At 43.0% G+C, this 22,666-nt stretch overlaps 1 protein-coding gene across 1 annotated transcript; it reads left to right on the forward strand.

The window, feature by feature from the left end:
* Positions 1-101: 101 nt before the first annotated feature.
* On the forward strand, positions 102-21,633 carry nlgn4xb (neuroligin 4 X-linked b; the record flags this gene model as incomplete). The annotated part of the gene is made up of 8 exons (XM_084544993.1): positions 102-576; positions 1,369-1,521; positions 4,441-4,626; positions 5,197-5,647; positions 7,375-7,588; positions 8,154-8,278; positions 17,603-18,212; positions 20,079-21,633. 8 exons carry the CDS (start codon positions 102-104, stop codon positions 20,484-20,486), a joined length of 2,622 nt encoding a protein of 873 aa, XP_084401119.1. The 3' UTR covers positions 20,487-21,633.
* Positions 21,634-22,666: the final 1,033 nt, after the last annotated feature.

Below are 22,666 nucleotides of genomic sequence, written 5' to 3' on the forward strand. Positions count from 1 at the left end.
GTGACTGTTGGATACCTCTAAAGGGTCAACACAACAGTAACCCTCGACCTCCCTCGTCCCTTCCTATCCTTCATCTTCCAGCTACCCCTAAATGCACCATCATGTCTGAGATGAGGACCAGCGGAATTCGCTCCCCTTCATCCTCCTCCTCCTCCCTCCGTGGGTTTCTGTCCCTCCTGCTCTCCCTCTGCCTCTCCGTTTCTCTATGTCCGACCTCCTCATGGGCACAACAGACTGTGCCTGTCATTTCCACGGCGCAAGGCCGCATCCGTGGCATCCTGACCCCGCTGCCCTCAGACCTCCTCGGGCCCGTCATTCAATATCTGGGGGTACCGTACGCCAGGCCTCCAACGGGGGACCGACGCTTCCAGGCGCCTGAGCCGCCCTTACCCTGGCCAGGAATACGGAACGTGACGCAGTTTGCTCCCGTGTGCCCACAGTCGTTGGATGAGAGGAGCATGCTGGGAGATATGATGCCGTCCTGGCTCACTGCTAATTTGGATATAGCAGCGACCTACCTCACTCACCAGAGCGAGGATTGTCTCTACCTCAATATTTATGTGCCCACTGAGGAAGGTGAGTGAACCTAGAGGTGTGCACAAGCTTTCAGGGACAGGGGAGAATGGATATGCATGCAGGGCTTGAATTAGGGTGTTTAGATCCTTTTTGCCCTAAGGTACAAGCGCTAGCTAAAAAGACTGATACCTGAGGGTAAGTCCAGGGACACTTTGGCCGCTGTAAATAATTCAAACATGAAAACATTCTGTCAGGGCACAGACAGACCATTGTTAGATAAATAAAGAAAGTTTCCTTCCTCCACCCCCTCGGCCCGCCGCTGGTTGAACCAACACTTAATATGCAGACACCTGCGTCAGTCGCCATGGGGTTTACGCCTTTACTTGTGGAGGAAAGTGGGAAGGACACAGACTCACTCATGCATACATATTGGTTCATAGACATGCATGTGACCCTATATGCGTGCACACACACACACACACACACACTAGGATGGCAGTAAACACTTCCACAGTTTCAATTTATATCCACCCACTGAAAAATGATATGAAGCATAGGGAAGCAAAATTGTTTCTGTTTTTGTATGTATGAGCCCACAGAGCGACCAGGGGCTGAAAGACATGGACATTCAGACACACACTCACACACACACACACACATACAGCCGCCATAGACATTTATTCAAACAGCAGGCTGAGCCGAAGCAGAAGGAAAGTGGGTGGATCTGTGTATACAGTCATGCACAAAAAAGAAAAAAAACCGAAAAAAAAACGCATCACTGGTGCTTTAGCATCTATCTATCTATCTATCTATCTATCTATCTAATCCACCCTTGGCTCTCTCTCCATCCAGACATCCATGAAGAAGGAGGTCAGCGGCCAGTCATGGTCTATGTCCACGGTGGCTCATACACTGAAGGCACTGGTAACATGATGGATGGCAGTGTGCTAGCAAGCTACGGCAACGTCATTGTCATAACCCTCAACTACCGCCTAGGAGTACTAGGTAAAATCATACATATTTTATATCTCGTGAGCCTTCTGCATGTATGTAATTTGATTATACTTGACAGCACTATCAGTTTACGCTTTTAATGCGGACGTGGATTCATTCTCAAGTAAACCCTCTGATCGGTAAGATTTTATAATAGACTTATTTTATATCCTATTGATTCATTCAGACCATCAATCAGTATGCAACTGCAGATATTTTGCTTCCTGGAAATAATTGAATATAGGCTACCAGACTGTTAAATGCATGTTTTGTTTGGAGATTTTTTTTTGTGTGTTGCAGTGCCTGTTGGTCTTTATGAGAGACAAATGCAAGCAACTGGGAAGCAATTTATAGCGAAACAATCCACATCTAAAATGGCTGAATTTGCGCTTCAAATCCACACTCCACGGTCTGAGCAGGAACAATAGCAGTGCAATTACTGCCAAGGTGCACTGCGGTGTCATACACCTACTGTATGTGAAGGGGGGGTAGCGTAAAGGGTGATGAATGGATAGTAATTGGAAATGCATTGTGCTCATCTCAGTGGCATTCATGCAAGTTGGAATAGATGAATCATTTAATCCTGTTAAAGGCAGAGGAAGCCCAGAGAAGGTAGCTATGTATAGGCGGTGGATGGATAAGTAATCTGCCGTAATGGTCAATCACTTGATTGATTAGTAGTAATGTTTTCACGGAAAACTAAATACACTGCTGTTTTATTGGAGATGTATTGTTCACATCTCATTGGCATTTATGTAGGTGGTGTTTCTTTTTTACCCTGTTCTCTGTGTACTCATTATCATCATAATAATAATTCATCATTTAAAATGAAATGTGTAATGTAAGTTCATTTCTGTGACCAGATTTGTATTATAGTATTCTGGATTGTTTAATCCTTCAATGAGCTATACAATATGAAAACTATTAGCGGGTTGTTTTTACTCAAAGGGCCCTTTGTTTTCTTTTTGTGAGTGGAATATGTTCCGTATGGGTGTCCCTTGCAGAAATGAACCCCCTCAAGCCATTTTTTTCCCCCCGCCACTAGCAACGACTCAACTCTGATCCTTTTTACCCCCTTTACTCTCTGACTCAGTGCTCTCTGAACAGAGAAAATCTGATTCCCTGTGTTTTTTTTTTCTAATTTTTGACAGCTATGCAAAGCTCGCAGACTGAATAAACAGAATATCCCACAATCTGGCCGTTTAGGCTTTTTTTTTTTTTTTGGCTGTAATTATTAAAATGGCCCCGATCAGGATCACAGGAGGGTTAAAAACATAAGGCATCCGTTACTGTACAGTACTGTGAACGTGAGTACTAGGTTTGTGTGAACAGCACACTGTGCCTTCATATTGATTAAGTCAAGTTCACAAGATACACATGACTCCATCGGGTGGGGGAAGTCTATGGAGTCAACCCAGCTCATTTGTGGAAGGACATACCCACTATTTATTAATTCATATGGTGGAACTAATTAAAATGTGCTAGCAGAATAACAAAATGTGTGGATACAGTATATTGTATAATTAGCTCATCCAGCAGTGTTTAGAATGATGTAATCCACACGGCTCATTTGTGGTCATGTGAATTAATGTTATAAAAAGAAGATTTTCTGTAAACATCTGCAGTAACTGAGCAGATATACAAACTTGTTTTGTCATGTAGCTTTTTATAGAAATTTTATAGCATATACATGCATATGAAACATTTTTGTGTGACAGCAATTTCTCTTCCACAGTGAAGGCCACATCTGGGTTGTCCTTTTATAAGGCAGAGGATGTTCTTTGAAACTGTAGTAAAGCTGAATTCGCACTAAACAGTTTTAAACGTTTTATTTTCCAGGCTTTCATTAGACACCGGTTATATTTTAATATGGCATAAATCTGCATGTTGTTAGAGGTTGAAACAAAATTCCATTTAATTCTGACCTTGGGTGAAAAAAAAAAGAAAGAAGAAGAAATAGTTGCACCAGCTGTAATCATCGTTCTGAGCCAAATCAAACCAACTCTGCATGCTTCTTTGTGTTCCATCCTCCGTGTTTACATCGCCCCCAACGCAATCCTCACCATCATCACCATCCATCATCCATCATCTCGAGTAGCAGTGTGTTCTTCCTCCTCCTCGTCCTCCTCATCATCATTGTCTTCATAAGCATGAGGTGAGCCCATGTATGCAAAGCAGTCCTACTGTAATCTGCTGGGATTAGAGGCTGTATCTTTGAACATGTAAAGAACATAACAGAAAATTCAATGACTGACCCTAATTTTATCACATTATGAAACCGCATCATACAGTATGTATGAAGTCATCCTGGATCTAGTCCAAATGAATATAATCCTCACAATGTCCTCTTTTGCTTCAGGGACATTTCTGACAAAATGCACATAAGTGATTAAATTAATTTTTTTAACATAGCCTTTCTTCCTCATTATAGTCTTATGTGCTTGAGGTTCATAGAAATGAGCTTCTGCTGTAATGAGATATACTGTAGCGGAGTGAGCCATCAGGATCCTCTGTGTTTACTTAATAACGTAGGTAGTAAAGGGAATAAGGGATAGCTGGAGTTGTAACTGTGTGGGTTTCTGTGTAAATTGATATTCTCTCACATGAATTTGGATGTACCTTGCTGATTTGATCAAATTTAAGAGACTGCAGTAGAGGTACATACAGTACTTTTTAAATGAATTTTCTCTTTAAATGTGTAATAAACACAGCATGCGTAATAAAGATCTTAACAGTGGGGATGCTATGATCTCATGCCCAAACAGTCACCCCGTTCTGTGTGTTTGTACATTTCATTATTGCGAGATAAAGATGCTCTATCTTTAAAAAGTCCGTGAGAGTATCTGATTTAGATCAACTCCCATTTTTTTCTTCGCTCAGACCCATACAAAACATTTCATCTTTGCTGATAGTACTTTTCTCTGCTCGTAGGATTTCTCAGCACTGGTGATCAGGCAGCAAAAGGGAACTACGGCCTGCTTGATCAGATCCAGGCGCTGCGCTGGGTGAAGGAGAACATCGCAGCCTTCGGGGGAGATCCAAGCAGGGTGACAGTGTTTGGATCCGGGGCTGGAGCATCCTGCGTGAGCCTCCTCACCTTGTCTCACTACTCCGAGGGTAAGGGAGAGTCATGCTCTGAAACGCGGTTCATCTTCTGTGTTTTATTCAGTTTATGTTGCATGCCAAAGGTGAGGCTTTTTGATATGCATAAACAATATGAGCAGTGGTTGTTAGGTAGGTGGGTGCTGTGCATGCTCTGACATTTAGGGTTATGAAACATTTCTGGGTCTCCACTGAACCGATGCAGCTTTCATTTACTGGTCCTGATGCCTGAAAAGGCCTTTGACTTCTATGAATAATACAACCTGTCTATTACTCATATAGCTACAAGCTATATAATGTTTAACTTCCTAACTTTCAACTCATACCTACCACGACCTGGAGCTCAAACCATAACATGGTCATAATTTTGAATAATACATGTCGACAGGTTCAGTGTTTTCTTGCTGTGATGGATGCATCTGTTTATGTGTGCATATGTGTTGCGCAACCATGTAGTGTGCAATCATATGGTTGTGCATTCTTGCATGAGCGTGTGGGTGCGTGTGAATTCATAAATATATATACATGCGCTTCGGTGTATGTAGTTTATACAGCCACATTTATGTTCATGTTTGTTTGTATCAGACCTGTTCCACAGAGCCATCATCCAGAGCGGCAGCGCTTTAGCCAGTTGGGCTGTCAACTACCAGCCGAGCAAGTACGCCCGGCAGCTCGGCGAAAGGGTCGGCTGTGGCATTGACGACAGCACGCAACTGGTCGCCTGCCTCCAGGGCCGGAGCTACCGCGAACTTGTGGAGCAGAACGTTACGCCGGCCAAATATCATACAGCCTTTGCCCCGGTGATTGATGGCGACGTTATACCCGATGACCCCCAGATTCTGATGGAGCAGGGAGAGTTTCTGAACTACGACGTGATGCTGGGGGTTAACCAGGGTGAAGGCGTGAAGTTTGTGGAGGGCATAGTGGACTCAGAGGACGGTGTCACGGCTGAGGACTTTGACTTTGCTGTCTCAGACTTTGTGGATAGTTTGTATGGATACCCAGAGGGCCGAGATACACTGAGAGAAAGCATAAGGTGAGTGAGTGTGTTAATGTCTGAAAATACTAAAGAAATATTTTGACATTTTGTGAAATACAATTAATAGCCTTCTTGTCGGGGTTTAGATGAGAAGATTGATATCCCTTAAACATGAAGCTACAGTCAGGAGACTATTGATAATAACATGTACTCCTACGCGCACCTCTAAAGCTTATGAATTCACACAATGCATCTTGTTTGTTAAATCCATATTGGGGGAATGACTATTGATCAAGGATCAAAGAAATATTGGAAAACATTACTCAAATGAAAATACTGTTTCTTTAAAGATAGGAAAAAGTAAAATACGGGGGGGATGGGTACTACAGCTGGTGACTTTATATAGCAATATTTAGGTATCATAGATAAATCGAATAACCAGCCACTTCTATAAAATTAACAGATATAGCCTCAATATGGCAGACAGCACAGAGAACTCTCAACAACATAAACTCATATCCAAACACAGCGGCTGCAGTCCACAAACACATTAATGTGCACACAAAACTCTACGTTGCCAGGCAACGCGGTGGTCTGAGTTCTCCCGTGGACAGTAACGTCCATCAGTCACCTGTCTGATCGTCATTCTGCTCAACGCTTGGCTTCTCTGTGCAAAGTACATCCAGTCCTCGGTGTCTGCTTTGTTTCACACTGAGCTGAATGAGCGCTCTGCAGTCGCAACAGACGCACACGCCTCTGTGAGCGTAAAAGTTAAGTGAAGGTAGAGGTCGCATCTGGATTGTCCACCCCGAGCAGTTTAGCAATTGGCATTTAGCCACACCCAGCGTGCACCTGTTGGTCATGCAACAGTAGACGTGTTGATCACCCAGGGTACATGAAATCATTTTTTTTGTTGTTGTTTTAATTAAGCTGCCCAGGTATCGCTCCCCTCATACACCCTGTCACTGCATCCATGATGTCTCATTCTGAACAAAAATCATTTCTGCTGCAGCTTCCTTTTGTTCCATTCACATCCACCTATTGTGGCATTTTCAATCAATTCAGTTCAATTCAGTTTTATTCATATAGCGTCAACAACAATACAAATTGTCAGGAAATGATTTACAAAACCCAGCCAGAAGCCGCCAGAGCAAGCATGAAGGCAAAAAAATCCCTTTTAACAGGAAGAAACCTTGAGCAGAACCCAGCTCAAATGGAAAGACCCATCTGCTTGAGGCCGTCCTGGCAGAAACTGCTGTAGAGACTGCTGCATCTGTTTATGTGTGCACATGTGTTGTGTAATCTTACAATGCGCGATCATATGCTTGTGCATTCATGGCTTGTTTGTTTTTAATCTATAACAGACACCTATGTAATGAGGTGAAAAATGTGAGATTAACGATGCTTAAGTAAAAGTAAAGTTGTTTAAAATGGTGATTTTAGAGGTAACTAAAGCTAGCTGTCACCTCCTGTGCCCAGCCTTAATGCTAAGCTAAGATAACGTCCCCTGGCTGTAGCTTCCTGTTTAACATATAAAACATGTGAATGGTACCAAACATTTTGCAAGAAAGTCTGTAATAAAGAAAATGTTGAAACTTTCCTCACAAAGGATTTTTATTAAATATGTATTTGACCCTGAAGTATATAAATGCATGCACTTATGTATAATGTTTAATAGCTTTATCCGAAATATTTTTGTCGAAGCTATGATACCAATGATAAATTTGTTGAAAGATTTAATGACTGATTTACAACTCGCTGATTTTTTTATGTCTTTATTAAAGGTTCATGTACACTGACTGGGCGGATCGAGACAACGCAGAAACCCGCCGCAAGACACTGGTAGCTCTTTTCACAGACCACCAGTGGGTGGCGCCAGCTATCGCCACAGCTGACCTCCACGCTCAGTACGGGTCTCCCACCTACTTCTACTCCTTTTACCACCACTGCCAGAGCGACGCCACGCCGCCCTGGGCTGACTCTGCCCATGGCGATGAGGTGAGAGGATGTCTCTGTGTTAGGCTGCCAGTTCTTAGATAACATGACCGTGGTGAAAGAGGTGCTTTTAAGCAAAGGATGAGATTAGATTTCAAAGAGAAGAAAAGATTTTATAAAAGAGAGTAATTAGTGCGGCTAATTAACTCGAGCAAAATGAGACAATTTAAATGAGTAATGTCTCAAAGAATACTGAAATGAACCAGGAGCTTTTAGTTTGGGCTTCATATTGATCTGTTCTTAATGTGTGGAATTAAGCAAGCATTTAGAGCCTGAAAATCAATTTTCCTGCAGGTCTGTCATTGATGCTGTGTATTTCCACAGTTTAATCATGTTACGGTTTATCACAGTACTCTTTCCTCTGTTTTATCTGCACTTTTGATGCCAGCGCAACTATAAGCTTAATGTATTGTAATCTTAATGAAACATGGAGGACGGGGATGACTTAGTGACCTAAGTTTAGGTTTCCAGAGTATGGTATAATTCAGTTATGGTTACGGTTACTGGAAACTCATGTAATCTGCTGGCTTCTATGTTATTCCAACATGAGCATTACGTGTGTGTGTAGGTGCCCTATGTGTTCGGCGTGCCCATGGTGGGACCTACTGATCTGTTCAACTGCAACTTCTCCAAGAACGACGTGATGCTGAGCGCAGTAGTGATGACATATTGGACCAACTTTGCCAAGACTGGGTGAGCTATTAAAATGTACACTGATGTGAGATGTTGTTCGTGTGGAAAATCCCACTGAGAAGAGCTTTTTTTTTTCTTTACAATGTGCAACAAAAATCAAAAAAATAAGCATCATTCAGTTCTCTTTAAGATCATGAAACCCGTTTCTAATTTTCTATTAATATCTAATCCCCACCCACGTGTTTGAAAATATGTCACGATAATGAATGAAAGCCAAGACATTTAATCGCATTTTAAAATGTAAAAGAAAATGCACAGCTGTCAGTGGAAGATCAGTTGTTCCTCATTCTTTTTTTTTTTTTTTGGTTCCACTCTGCAGAGACAAGGTTTTGGCAACATGAAGTGTTGTTGCAGTAACTGTGGACAGCTCACTCTTAATTTTACAGGAACAAATCTCCTCCAAGCTAGAAAACACGACAGCCAAGATTCAGGACTATGGTGCTATCCAGATAAACAGCACAGTGTCTCTCCACTTTGCAGGACGTGATCGGTTTTCCATGTGCTAAAATCTTTAACAATAACAATGGACACAGGCATGAAGGTGTTTACACAGAAAGAAGAAAAAGAAACAGAACAATGTGGAAAATATGAAAGTTTCCTGGCTTTAAGATAAAGTATTTCTCACAAAAGATTTTGTTACGCAATTATTTTGCATAAGCTAAATACAGTTTGGAGGAAATGTGCAGAAAACAAATCATCTTAAAAACTGTATTTCCTGTTAAGACAAGTAACATTTCAATAACAGAAAATCCCTTAACTCAGAAATATTATGTCTCAACTGAATGAGGCTGAGTTTTAATGCAGCATTAGAGGAAAAACAGTCAAGCAACAGAAATAATGAGCTCACAGGCAAAGGATATGTTATAATAATGACTTTTCCTTCAAAAGGTCTCTGATGTCTGACGAGAAGATGGTACTTTAAATACAGTCATGACAGCAGCACTGCAGACTAATTTTGGCAAAGAGAGCACGCAGGTTCTCTGTCATGTCGAAATCTCGACAAGGCATTCGGTTCTTGGCTGAGAAAGTTAAAAGACCTCCGCTGTTGGAAAAAATCCTCGTGGGTAGCCAAGGTAATGTCGTAAAAGAAGACTGAAGTGATGGATTGGCCACTGTTTGATAAATCTTCTCTTCTCTTCTCTTCTCTTCTCTTCTCTGTTTCCGTTTCCGTTTCCGGGTGTGTTAGAGTGAGAGTGAGATTGTAGATGCTGGACGTGAGAGTTGGCGCGGAGATTTGAATTCTTTGAGAACGCTAGTTTTCGCTATCCCGCTATCGCTGTTTTCCAATCTGTGTAGCTATGGTCGGGCAAGCTTTTCAGAATTTATTTGAAAAGCTTATGCGGAACTGGGAGAGGGGACTGAGAAGGTGAGCTACTGGCTGTGCCTTCTGAGGAAGAAAAATTGATGGGGACAAACACCACCTTAAGGGCACCTGCAGGGTGCGGGGGGAGAGATGTCCCCATACGCCACTGTCCCCCTGCCAAGAGATGTACCGGTTTAGGGGGCGAAACATCAGTGAACGGCGGCCTCCAGCTGACGACCCTGCAGCTGCCCACATTGCCCACAGCCCACTGGAGGAGGCGCAACAGGCTGGAAGGCCAAAGCAGGAACCAACATCTGACCTGTGCAATGATCTGTTTGTAATTGGTTGGTTGGTAGTTTTTTTTTTTTTTTTTTGGGTGGTTTTCTGGAGGACGGCGTCCCCTGAGACGTCACCTCCATCGCTCTGGAAGGGAATAAGGATAGTCGCCACGGATAACAGCATCAGCGTGGAGGAAGTTCTGATTGCTATAAGCGAACAGGTAGGACATGATAAGTTGTCCCACATGAACAAAGCTGTGGTGGTGTTTTTGAAAGAAGAGAACTTTGTTCACAGCATCATAGAGACTGGAGTGTTTATTCGGGATGTGTTTGTACAGGCTGTCTGTACCATCTACGGCGTAGATGGTACAGACAGTGGATCACCGTATCTGGTGTTCCACCGTTTATTTCCAACGAACAGCTGGAAAATGAACTTTGCAGATTTGGCAAATTTGCAAGTGCATATAAATATATAAAATGGTAAAGGATGTAAAGATCCCAAACTAAAACATGTGCAGTCTTTGAGGCAACAGGTGTTCATGTTCCTGGACTTGGACTGGCACAGTGATGGCTCTTGCTTGGTGTATGCTGGTTCAGGACAGATCAAATGGCTGGCTCACGGCCCAACTGACCGGGCCTGATACCGGTGCTGTCGCTGGTCTGGTGGCGGATGGATTGTTCCTGTAACCAATGTGGAATGCGCCACAGGTTCAGACATTGACGAGAACAATGCAGATAGGCAAGAGCAGAGTCAGCCACACGAGCAATAGGTTTCAGCGGCCATAGAAGTTCCAATTACTGAACTACAAACGTCTACAAAGAGAAGTCATGTATCTGAAGGAGAGGACATGGACTATGATTCTGACTCAGATACTGTATCTATCAGTGACTCCTATAGTAAAAACACTGATTTATATTCTTTGGAAGAAATTACTGTGTTTCTGGATGAAACCTTTAAAGAGTCTGTCAAGGTCAGTGACTACTTCCCTGACACAGAAAAGTTTATTAAATCTGTTAGCATACTGCAGAAACTGGTTGGTCTTGACCTCCTTGACGAGAGGAAACGGTATAGACTGAAAAAGCATGTTTCAAGTCTCAGGAAAGCAACAAGGACCAAAAGTTTTAGAAAGGCCAAGCAGATTTTTGGGGCCAGTTGAGTAAAAAAACTAACAAAACGTTCCTTGAAGCAGGAGGTTGGCAAGGTACAAATTTGTGTCTTTTGCCAACAGTATACCTCAAACTCAACTGCTAAGGTCAGAGCTGCAGTTGAAGAACTTGAGGAGAATATCTAGGCCATGGAAAGGGATTTTCAAAGAGACTCCAAACCCACTATGGGCCATGTGTTGCAGGAGAAGAAGCTGGCATTGGGCACGTTCCTGCAGGAGAGCGTGAAGGGACCTCTTATCAGGTCTCGTTTCATTCAGCTGCAGGACATGGATGCTACAACCTTCTTTTTTTTTTTTCAACCTGGAGAGCTCTGTAGCGCAGATGAGTCAGATAAATGTCTGAAGCTTCCAGAACCAGAGAGAAATGTGGAGTCATGCAGTGGACTTCTATGCAACCCTTTTTGGGATGGAGCAAGGTTGCATAGAGAGCCATGAGGAGCTTTTTGAAGGTCTTCCCCACCTTAGCTCAGGGGAGAGAGCTGTTTTAGACTGTGATCTGACTCTGGAAGAATTGACAGTTGCTGTAAATCAGATGGCATCAGGGCGAGCACCAGGAATTGATGGTCTGTCCGCAGATTTCTATAAACAATTCTGTAATACCTTAGGCTGCGATTTACATCAGGTTTTGCTGGAATGTTTTAGAACAGGAACTCTACCTGTCTCATGTCAGTGAGCTGTTCTCTCCCTCTTGACCAAGAAAGGAGACCTGGCTTTACTAAAACAAAAACTGGAGGCCAGTGGCACTTCTCTGTACAGACTACAAGGTTCTTCCTGGAGCCTTATCTAACAGACTTAAAGACTTCCTTGGAATCATGGCGATACGGATCATACATATTGTGTACTGGAAAAGACAATCATGGATACTATCTTTCTGATTCACAATGTGTTTGATATTTGTAAATATCATGATGTTAATTTTGTTTCACAGGATCAAGAAAAAGCTTTTGATAGGGTGGATCACTGTTTTCTGTATTTGGGCATTTGGATTTGGTGATGTGTTTTTTTTGGCTTGGGTCGGTTGGGCTGAGTCGACCAATCCCTGTACAGCGAGGAACAGGACAAGGTTGAAGGATTTCAGGACAACTTTATTAGCTATTGAGCCTTTGCTGTGCAGGTTAAGAAGCCGGCTTAGCGGTCTCTCACTGCCAGGGTCCTCCAGTCTTTGTTGTTCACTAATTGTGTCTGCTTATGCAGGCGATGTAAACATCTTCACAACTAGTCAAAGGGATATGCACTGTCTGCAGGAGACTTCTCTCTTTATGAAAAGACCTCTTCTGCACGGGTGAATTGGGAAAAATCGGAGGCCTTATTAGTGGGATCATGGGGAGATCAGAGAGTGCCTGATTTGCCAGGAGGACTTGAGAGGGGAAGGATGGGTTTGAAAGTGTTGGGAGTGTTTCTGGGCTCTGAGGATTTTCAGAAAAAGAATTGGGAGGGAGTAAAGGAGAAGGTGTGTGCTTGGTTGTCTAAATGGAAATGGTTGCAGCCCCAACTGTCGTATAGGGGAAGAGTTCTGGTTGTCAGTAACTTGGTTGCCTCAGCTCCGTGGCACAGACTTATCACACTGACACCACCAAGAGGCCTGATGGAGGAAGTCCAGAAGGCTGTTTTGGACTTTTTTTGGTCTGGCCACCCCTGGATTCGAGCGCCAGCCTTGTACCTGCCTGTGACAGAGGGAGGTCAGGGCCTGATTGACCTTCAGCCAAAAATAGCCACTTTTAGGCTTCAGACTGTGAGGAAGTTGCTCTATGGTTGTGGAGCCTGAGGAAGTGGACTTGACTGAACTTACTCCATTCTATAGTTCTGTCCTGCAGGCATGGCAGGTTTTCAAGACCACCCGTGTGACTGATGGGACTCCAGGCATGTGGCTGTTTGAGGAACCCTTGTTTTTCAGTAGCTTCATAAGGGCTCAAACACTACAGTCCTCCAGCCTGCGAGCCAGTTTCAGAGAGGCTGGCTGTACCAAAGTGGGACATTTGATGAAGATGGCAGCAACATCGATGGACACTTTAAGAAGGAATGCTAACAAAACATCTACCAGGCTGATGGAAAGAGTGGTTGCTGCCCTACCACAATCCCTGAGACCATTTGCTGAAAATCATACTCTTTCTGACCAGTGGGATGATGACTGTGAGTACAGCGTTCCTCAATTGTTTATCACTCCAGCTGTGGGGGAGTTGCAGGAGCAAGGAGGTCAACTTCTGTCATTCACAACACCACACCTCGATAAGACAATAGGGAAAACAGCGGTCTATCCAACCTGTGTGAAGGTTTTGAACTTGCACTCTCTGGCAGGGATAAAGGAGTTGAGGTGGTCTGAGTTTTTTGGCACAGATGTTTCCCCGAAAGGCAGCTGGCAATCCCTGTACAAGTCGCCCGTGGACAAACGAACTGCAGATCTCCAGTCCAGGGTTGTACATGGGGCAATAGCCACAAACAGATACAGAGCGCACCTGGATCCAAACCTGGGGGAGGAATGTTCATTTTGTTTACGGAATTAAACTTTGGTACATTTATTTGTTTAGTGTCCCCGACTGATTTCACATTTTTAATGGTTAAAACGTTTGTTTCAGGGTCTTGGGGAAGTCTTTTCATTTGTTTATTTTTGGCCCTTTGGTGTGTTAAAAAAAGGGTCCATACACAGACTTTTTGTCTCCATCTGCTAAGTTGGCCATTTGGCTGACACACAGAAATAGGGTACTGGTACTGTGAACCTGGTGCTGGTTTTGAAAGGACTACTAAAGGCTCAATTGAGAGTGGAGCACTGGTATTACAGAATGGTAGATGATTGCCTTTAGTGACAAATGGTTGGTTGGGGGTATTTTATGTTCTTTGGGGGAAAAATAAGTGCAAGTTGTCAACCTCTGAAGAATGTGTTGATAAGTTGATGGATTTTTTTTTTTTGTTCTTTTCTAATTTAAAAAATAAATAAAATAAATAATAATAATAATTTTTGTACCATAGTGATGGTTGTTTGGTTTTGGAGTAATTTATGGTTCCCAGTAATGGGTAAATAAAAGGATTTCAACCTTCTCTTCTCTTCTCTTCGATGCATCATGATAGTCTATTCAATATGTTTAATTCAAATTAAAATGTACTGCCAGTGGCTAAGAGAGATCCAATTTATTAAGTTGGAAATTAGATGATCTGCCAGCAGCTTGGAAAAACATTGTTGTTACAGAAAGAATCCACATTAAAATTTCACAAACGTGACAATCCACCCTGATAAGAGCACCTTTTATCTCTCCAGTGGCATGATATACAAGATAAAAGTAATTGTTGAGGACGGACTCCCATTCTGCAGTGCTCGAAGTGAGTAATTACCAGTAATTAATCCAATTGAGGCTCACTCCACTGAGACCTCTCCAGATTTACTGAGACATCTGCAGTCTAGACCTTGATCTAAATCACCACAGAGCCTTGCTATCTCACAACATAAAGAATCAGGACAGTGCTCTCACATACTGGACAGTGGCATGAAAAAGAACTGGCTGTAGTGTGGATGCACTAAGGCAGTCACATCGCATTAGGTTAGCAGTTTCTAGCTCATACTCTGCACTGCCATTACCACTGCAGCACGCTGCAGAGCAAAATCACCAAGGAAGGATGTGAAGATTTCAGTACACACTTCAATTATCAATGGGGAACTTTCTCTAAGGACAGATTTCACTTGGCTGTGAGTGCCTGAGACTGTGATGGAACTCTGCGACAGCTCAATTTAACGGGGGAGATGCGACGCTCCCTGATGTATATATTTTGTGAACCAGTGTGCGGGGGCGTATAAATCCTCAGCCTGTGTGTGCATTTTGTGTGTCGGTGGGTCTTTACCCTAGCTGCCTTTTTGTTCCGTTCATAAGGTGTTGATTGACAAGCGAGCAGACGGCGCGGAACAGGCAAGATGTGCTGTGTTTCATTCTTCACATTTTAGCTCTTGACACAAATAAGTCGGTAAATCGACAAATAAATGCCTGTCTGTACGTGTCAGAGAAGTGATCCTTCAGGATATTTCCACTGTACCTCACGCATATTCTCCTCTAATGTAGATATCTGACAGTTTTATGTTTGCACACAGTTTAAACTGCAGGAATTTGAACTGTGTGTTAACTGGACTGTTTTGTGAGAGGCATATAAACTGGGGGAAAATCAATGATCTACAAATAAACCACCTTTGCACTGTGTTTACAGGGAAATAAATCTTGTTTTGCTTTGTGCGGATACTTTTTTTGCCACTGGTTTGTCTTATGTCACTTTGGTATTGATTAGAAGGATGTCTGGTGGAACTATTGGCCAGCTTGAGAGAAACTCAGCATCCTCAGAGGATGGCTGCCAGAAGAGAAGAAGTCCTCAGCAGCTATTTTAGAACTTCCTGACATTTGAAATGATAAATTATTGGCATTTATGCTTCCAGTTAATATGTGACCATGCTTGGTAGAACATGAGGAATTTGATTAATGTGCTAATTCTCTTTGATTGTTAGGAGCCTGCAGATATTAGCAGCAATGTCACTGCTTAGCTGTCACACAGCACTGTTTTCATTTCACTAACAAAGACCACCCCTTAATTGATGCAAGGAAGTTTACCGGTAGATACACTGCCTGGCCAAAAAAAAAAAAAATCTCGCCACCTGGATTAACTAAGCAAATAGGTACGAGCCTCCTATTGGGTAATTACTGAATGGGAGATTATCTTTCAGCTGGCAACAAGCTATTTAACCCCAACTGATGCAATGAGTAGCTTCTCATTTCTTAAACAACCATGTCGAAAGACACATCCTGTGGTTGTGGAAAAGATGTTAGTCTGAGAAGGGTCAAATCATTGGCATGCATCAAGCAGAGAAAACATCTAAGGAGATTGTAGAAACTACTAAAATTGGGTTAAGAAATGTCCAATGGATTATTAAAAACTGGAAGGATAGTGGGGAACCATTGTCTTCGAGGAAGAAGTGTGGTCGGAAAAAATTCCTGATTCAAACTCAGGGCTATGTTTAATAGTGAAAGTAAGAGCATTACTAGACGTACAATGCGAAAGGAACTCAAGGGATTGGGACTGAACAGCTGTATAGCCTTAAGAAAACTAACTGGAAAAAAGGCTTCAATTTGCTAGGGAGCATAAAGATTGGACTCTGGAGCAATGGAAGAAGGTCATGTGGTGTGATGAGTCCAGATTTACCCTGTTCCAGAGTGATGGGGGCATCAGGGTAAGAAGAGAGGCAGATGAAGTGATGCATCCATCATGCCTAGTGCCTACTGTACAAACCTGTGGGGGTAGTACTATGCTATGATCTGGGGTTGCTGCAGTTGGTCAGGTCTAGGTTCAGCAACATTATGTGTCCAAAGAATGAGGTCAGCTGACTACCTGAATATACTGAATGACCAGGTTATTCTATCAATGGATTTTTTTCTTCCCTGATGGCACGGGCATATTCCAAGAAGACAATGCCAGGACTCATCAGGGTCAGACTCTGCCATTATCAATACAAGATCTTAGTGAAAAAACGAAATAAATCTTGTGACACTGCGGAAGCCTATCGAAACAAAGCCACAGCGAATGCGTGCTGTAATCAAAGCTAAAGGCGGTCCAATGAAATATTAGAGTGTGTGACTGTTTTTTTGGCCAGGCAGTGTATGATTTGAGGGAAATGGATGGAAGGATGCGAGTTGTTTAAGGGATGGATGAAAGATTAGAAGGATGTCTGGTGGAATGGTGTCTGGAAGGGATGAGCGGGGCCGGGTTGTGTAAAAGGGTGATGGTAGAGGAACCCGGGAGTGAGACTCAGGGTGTGGGCATATTTCAAGAAGTTTTGGCTCCTTGTCCCCCTGGTTCCAATAATAAAAGATAGAAGAGGTTGAAAAGAAAAGTGAAACAGGTGGTGTATGAACCAATAGGGGCCCAGAATTGGTGTGGAGTTCGACCATTTAATCAGGCGGCCACATGCAACAGTAACCAGGAGGGCAAAGGCAGAACTCTTGGTGGCGAACAGAAGGCTGAGATGGTTTACCGGCAGGCAGACAGAGCAGGTGAGTCAGAAACAGGCAGGGTTGGTACCAGGAAGCCAGGAAGCCAGGAAGCCACAAAGAAGAGCGTTGCAAAGTCTTGCATGGCAGAGAACAATCCGGCCAAGGGTTGAGTGTGGAACTGGTGAATATATGCTGTCCTGATTACAGTGGATGCAGAGCAGCTGTGTGCACAGGTGAGCTGAGCTGACTGTTGAGGTGGGAGTGGCTGGCAGGCTGAGTGAAGCAGAGGCAGGGTAAATGGAAAAGTACTGAGAGGGAGATGGGTGACTGACCTTTGACAAAAAGAGCGATGGGGAGGGTGGGGGTTGAGAACTGAGGGGAACAGAGAGGGTGATGGTTAAAACACATGACATGGCATGGTCTTGTTCCTGAATGTTATAATAATTTCATCTGTGGTTGGATTTTTATTCTCTCATAATTTCAGGATATAGCTATTAGATAAATTGCAATTGCTGGGTCAATTATATTTGTTCCTTGTATTGTTTCTCATTGCGATGCGTTCTTGGCAACAGTAGGTTGTGCATGATTAAGACTAAATAACTCCTCTAACTTCTTTCCAGTGATCCAAACCAGCCAGTTCCTCAAGACACCAAGTTCATCCACACGAAACCTAACCGCTTTGAAGAGGTGGCCTGGTCTAAATACACTCCTAAGGAACAGCTGTACCTCCACATTGGCCTCAAGCCCCGTGTCAGAGACCACTACCGTGCTACCAAAATCTCCTTCTGGCTCCAGCTGGTCCCTCATTTGCATCATGTCAACGAGCTCCTCCAGTCGGTGTCTTCCTTCACGCATAGTCCCTCTCCACAGGATGACACCCCTTATTCCTACACTAAGCGGCTGTCCAAAGGTTGGCCTCCAAGCAGCACGCGTCACCCTGGTTCCCCTGGAGGTACTCCACAGCCGCCCGAGTCCGCGTTAGGTCAAGATGGAGGGGAAAACGGGATTCGTGTTCCCAACGAGGACTACTCCACTGAACTCTCAGTGACAATCGCAGTGGGAGCGTCACTGTTGTTTCTTAATATACTTGCGTTCGCGGCTCTGCTGTATAAGAAGGACAAAAGGCGCCTGGAGCATCGCAGGCCACGTCCGCTTCCTCCACCGAGACGAGACATCACACCTGCAGATGTTGCAGCCCACCTGCAGGGAGAGGGGCTGATGTCATTACAGGTGAGTCAAAGGGTCGTGCACATGTTGGCGCTGGGGAAATATCAAAATGTGTGCCTATACTGACAAGCAAGTTAGTTTCAGTTTCTATGAAAAGAAATCATGCTTATTGTTAACAATCACGAATGCTATTTGTAGTAACATAAGCCCGGTCGAAGCTCAGTGTGACGACATCACTGAACTTTGTCTTGTCGGTGGAGCAGCTGTGAGTGCTGCACTCTTGGCAAAACACAGCCTGTCATCAGCAGGCATTATCAGTGCGAGAATTTGTGTAGATCTGTGAGCGTTTGGGATGCATGTGCATGCCTGAGCTGGGTAAATTCGCCTGAATTGCTTGAAATTGCCTCCAATTTATCCACTGACTATTTGGCCTCATTTGAGCTCTTTTAGTTTCCCTGTGATGCTTTGAAATCCCACACAGTGTGTGCTAAACGTTAGATGTCTTTTATAGCTGACAGATCTTGTTAATTAGCAATTGAACTATAGTAATGTAGCTCAGCACAACAGCTGTTTAAATTGTGTTTTATTAATTTTAGCTGTCATTCTTCTGATGTGGTGTTTTTCTTCTATTTTGTTCGCAAAAAACAAGCATGGCCTTTTTCTGTGAGGGCACATTATAGTGATTTATGCTAGAGTTAAGCTTGGTTCTGGGAAGGATAATCATATTAGCATTGTATTATCATTGTAGAGCATCACCTAAAAATCACTCAAACTAAGTCAGGGTCGATTTAGATGACAAATGGAACGGTGTCCAAATTGGATTTTGTTTTTAGTCAAAGGTCGGCCCAAACGGGACTGCAAAAAACTGGCTCTGAAACAGGAGTTTAGGCTCTTTAAAGATAAATTTACTTTTAAAGTGTCATGGAGGTGATTTTAAACAAATGAAAAAAAAATTTGCAGGCATTTGGACACATGTTTGGTTGATTGACAGCTGTCTAAGGTAATGATACTAAAACCGGATAGAGTGGTTTCCATTTTTGGTCTGTTAGTCCTTAAAATGACTTTCAAAAGCAATATGAATTAGAGTTCAGTCAGGAGAGACTTCCTTCTGAGTGAACAGTAAAGAATTATTTTTAATAATTTACCCAATAAGAGAAATGTGAAAGCCTTTGGCGAACGCTCTGTATTTGAACACTGGAGGTGAACAGGGTATGGGAGGGTTGCAGAACTTTTTTCGAAGTGAAATTGCAGCTGACACCATCAGAGGGGAACACATTAAAAGTTTGACAGCTATGACAAGACTGGCCGGTTGAGACCGTGGTAAAGTCTGAATGGTTAAGCTGGAATCCCATAGTGGAATAGTCGGCTGATTAGAGGAGAGGGACGACAGAGTTGTGAATGAGGATAAAGGCTGAACTTACGCTGAGCTTCATTAGTTTCCATTACATGAACAACTAATCAACAACTAAGTATTATTTTATTAAATGCACTATGGTAAGTAGTATTTGAAACACAGGTCACATTAATCGGATGTAATTATTAATACATGATCGTGCAAGCGCTGACCTTGTTATGATGTGGGTTGTTGATTTTAAAAGCACGGCAGAGCCATAACAACATGGGATCTGATTAAAACTGATAGACAGTCCAGATTTAGTGCTTTTCTCTGTCACATCACTTAAGTTAAATATATTTGGGTTTTGAACTGATTGAAAGAGCATGAAGTTTGAACCCTTGACGCTACATTAAACAAAACATTAGTTATTATTGATTACTCATTAAAATAACTGGTTGATTCATTTATAACGAAATTAGTACTGGGCTGCCACCCTGAATTTGGTTATATGATGATGAAGTGATTATCAGTCTTATCTATCATTAGTGTCCTCTCTTCTTCTTGTAACCTCATCAAACTGTTTAAATTTCTAGGTGAAGCAGCTGGAGTGTGATGTTGCATCCGCAGATGAGAGGAACAACACTCACCACCATCACACTCTGGACACGCTGGATGCCCTGGATGGCTTGGACACCCAGGACATCTACAGCACACTGGACACTGTGCGCCTCACCTGCCCACCCGATTACACCCTCACCTTGCGCCGTTCGCCCGACGACGTCCCCCTCATGACGTCTCTGACCCCAGGATCACTGCCCGTGACCCCTGGGTCACACCCCGTTACCCCTGCGACCCCCATGACCCCGATGACACCTGGATCGGTGGTCGGCATGAGGATGGGGCACCCTCACCAGGGATACACACACCACAGCCCATATAGTAATACACACTTGCCGCACACACACATCTCCACGCACACACACTCCACTACACGTGTATAACCGCAGCAAGACGCTCGCACATACAGGGACAAAGTTACACACACATACTAACACCCAAACACAAACACACACACATACACACACACACACACACATAAAACAAAAGACTTAAATACCTCTACTAATTACCCTGCAGGATTGTTACAGATGGAATGACAGAGAGACATTTTTCAGTAACAGGATGAAGACAGCTGTGTGTTGCATGTCGGGGAACTGAAAACAAACTGGGTCCCGGAGAGATGCAGTTCTGTGCATCATTCGCTCATAACCTGACGAGCCAAGACATCCAGCAAATGTCTCAAAACCTGCTTTGGATATTAAACCTGCTTTTTCTACACCTGAGGATGACGACGAGGAGCGCTGTGGCAAAAGGGTCAGTTACTTTACACCTCCTACTGTACCTGAGCTGCACAGCGCAGCCGGCCCGGGACTGATGAGTGCAGGTGCAGATGCAAAACTGAGCTACAGTAAGAAGTACCACACACAGACTGCTGATGTCAACTTGAACAACCTGTGAAATGTGAATGTAGCATTTTTTTCCATTAAACGATCAAAGGCCCTATCTGCCAAGGATCAAACTAAGCTGAGGAGAAAATAACAATTTTCAGCAAGAGATGGATGTAAAAACAGTCGGAGAGGAAGAGGGGGATTAAAAAGACAACATTAGCTGAAGGAAAAGTTAGTCAGATGGTGGGAAAGAGATTACGATTTCATTGAGAGGGGATTTAGCAAGAGAGAGGAAGACGAAGGAAGATAGAGTGATATGAGAGACACAGAAACTGAAAGCGTGCCAAGAGTCCGAAATTAGGTTCGGAAGAAGAAAGGGCCTCGGTAGAGTTCCCAGACTTACTGAAGAATCACTCTAACCAGCTATGTGTTAAACTCTTGTAAATAGAATGGAAAGATACAGATGATATATTATGATTTATAGCATTTACCTGCTCTTGCATTAAAACATGACTTATTTAACCACATTATTGCTTTCATTTCAGATATTACTATATTATTGTATAGATGTCCTGAAGCAAGGCTGGTTGTCTTTCTATCTCACCCACTGTAGTATGTACACAGTACCTTTATTTAAAGCTATATTTGCTATGCACAGTCATCTCAATAATTCTTAACTATGTGAGCATTTAGGTACATGTTTAGTAGTTCAAGTATAAGACATTTTCCACACCATCTTGTCTAATTTTTGACCATTGGACAATGAGCTAGTACTGTGTAGATAATGCAACATAGGTTTGATGATGGAGCACCAGCCAAAAACCATTATCCCTTTGACCCTAACCGCTTCCTGTTTTCCTTTCCCCCTTTGTTCCTAAAAGTTTTCGTAAAGGCCTCACTCTTAATCCCCACATCCAACACAGATTAATGTCAGACAGGCAGAAAGGTAGTGATGATTCAGGGGGTCCTAAATCAAAGAATGTCCCAAAAATTCAAGGATGTCTTCTCCTATTTGTCTGACCTTTATGTTTTACAATTTACCAGGGGTCTCTTTTGAGAAGAACCCCTGATTGAACTACCTATCGCTGACTGTAACCCTGTCAGCTTAAACGCCACCAATTAAAAGAATTGAACCTACAATATCATTACGCCTCCTCTAAGACAACTCAAATGTGTAGCTCAAAATCCCCCCACACTGTCAGCCGTAGTCTGTAGAGAAACTGTGGCTGTGTCTCCCACATTTTTTAAAGGCTGTCGTTTGGCTTACTACCTGCCACGGTGGCGTCAATTGTATGGAGCCGAATTTGATTAATGAGATGGAGTCAGGGTGGAGCTGAGAAGGGATGATCACTGTGGCTTTTGTGTGATGAGAGACTTGAAGGCATACACGCCTCTTAACATGCTGCCTTTTGAGCCTTAATATTCTCCTAAGGGAGCAGTATTTTCTAAAAATAGTAAATTTCCACTTGGTTTTAAAGAAATGAAATTAATTATTAAGACCCCAACCAACATCTTTTGGAAATAATGACAGACTTTTACTGAGGTTTTCCTGCTGACTTCACAGTGAGGGCTTGAGGGCTATAGTGGTTGCTGCTTTGTGCCACCATATTAAGATATCAGGCTTTTGAATATCTGCTCAGAACTATTCATATGATGTCATGTATTTAAGATATGATGCTGTTATGAAAAACACAAAATAATCGAACCCTGTCTCTCTGATGAAGTTGAAAAAC

Source organism: Chelon labrosus, assembly GCF_963514085.1.
Source record: "Chelon labrosus genome assembly, chromosome: 5".
Lineage (NCBI taxonomy): Eukaryota > Metazoa > Chordata > Actinopteri > Mugiliformes > Mugilidae > Chelon > Chelon labrosus.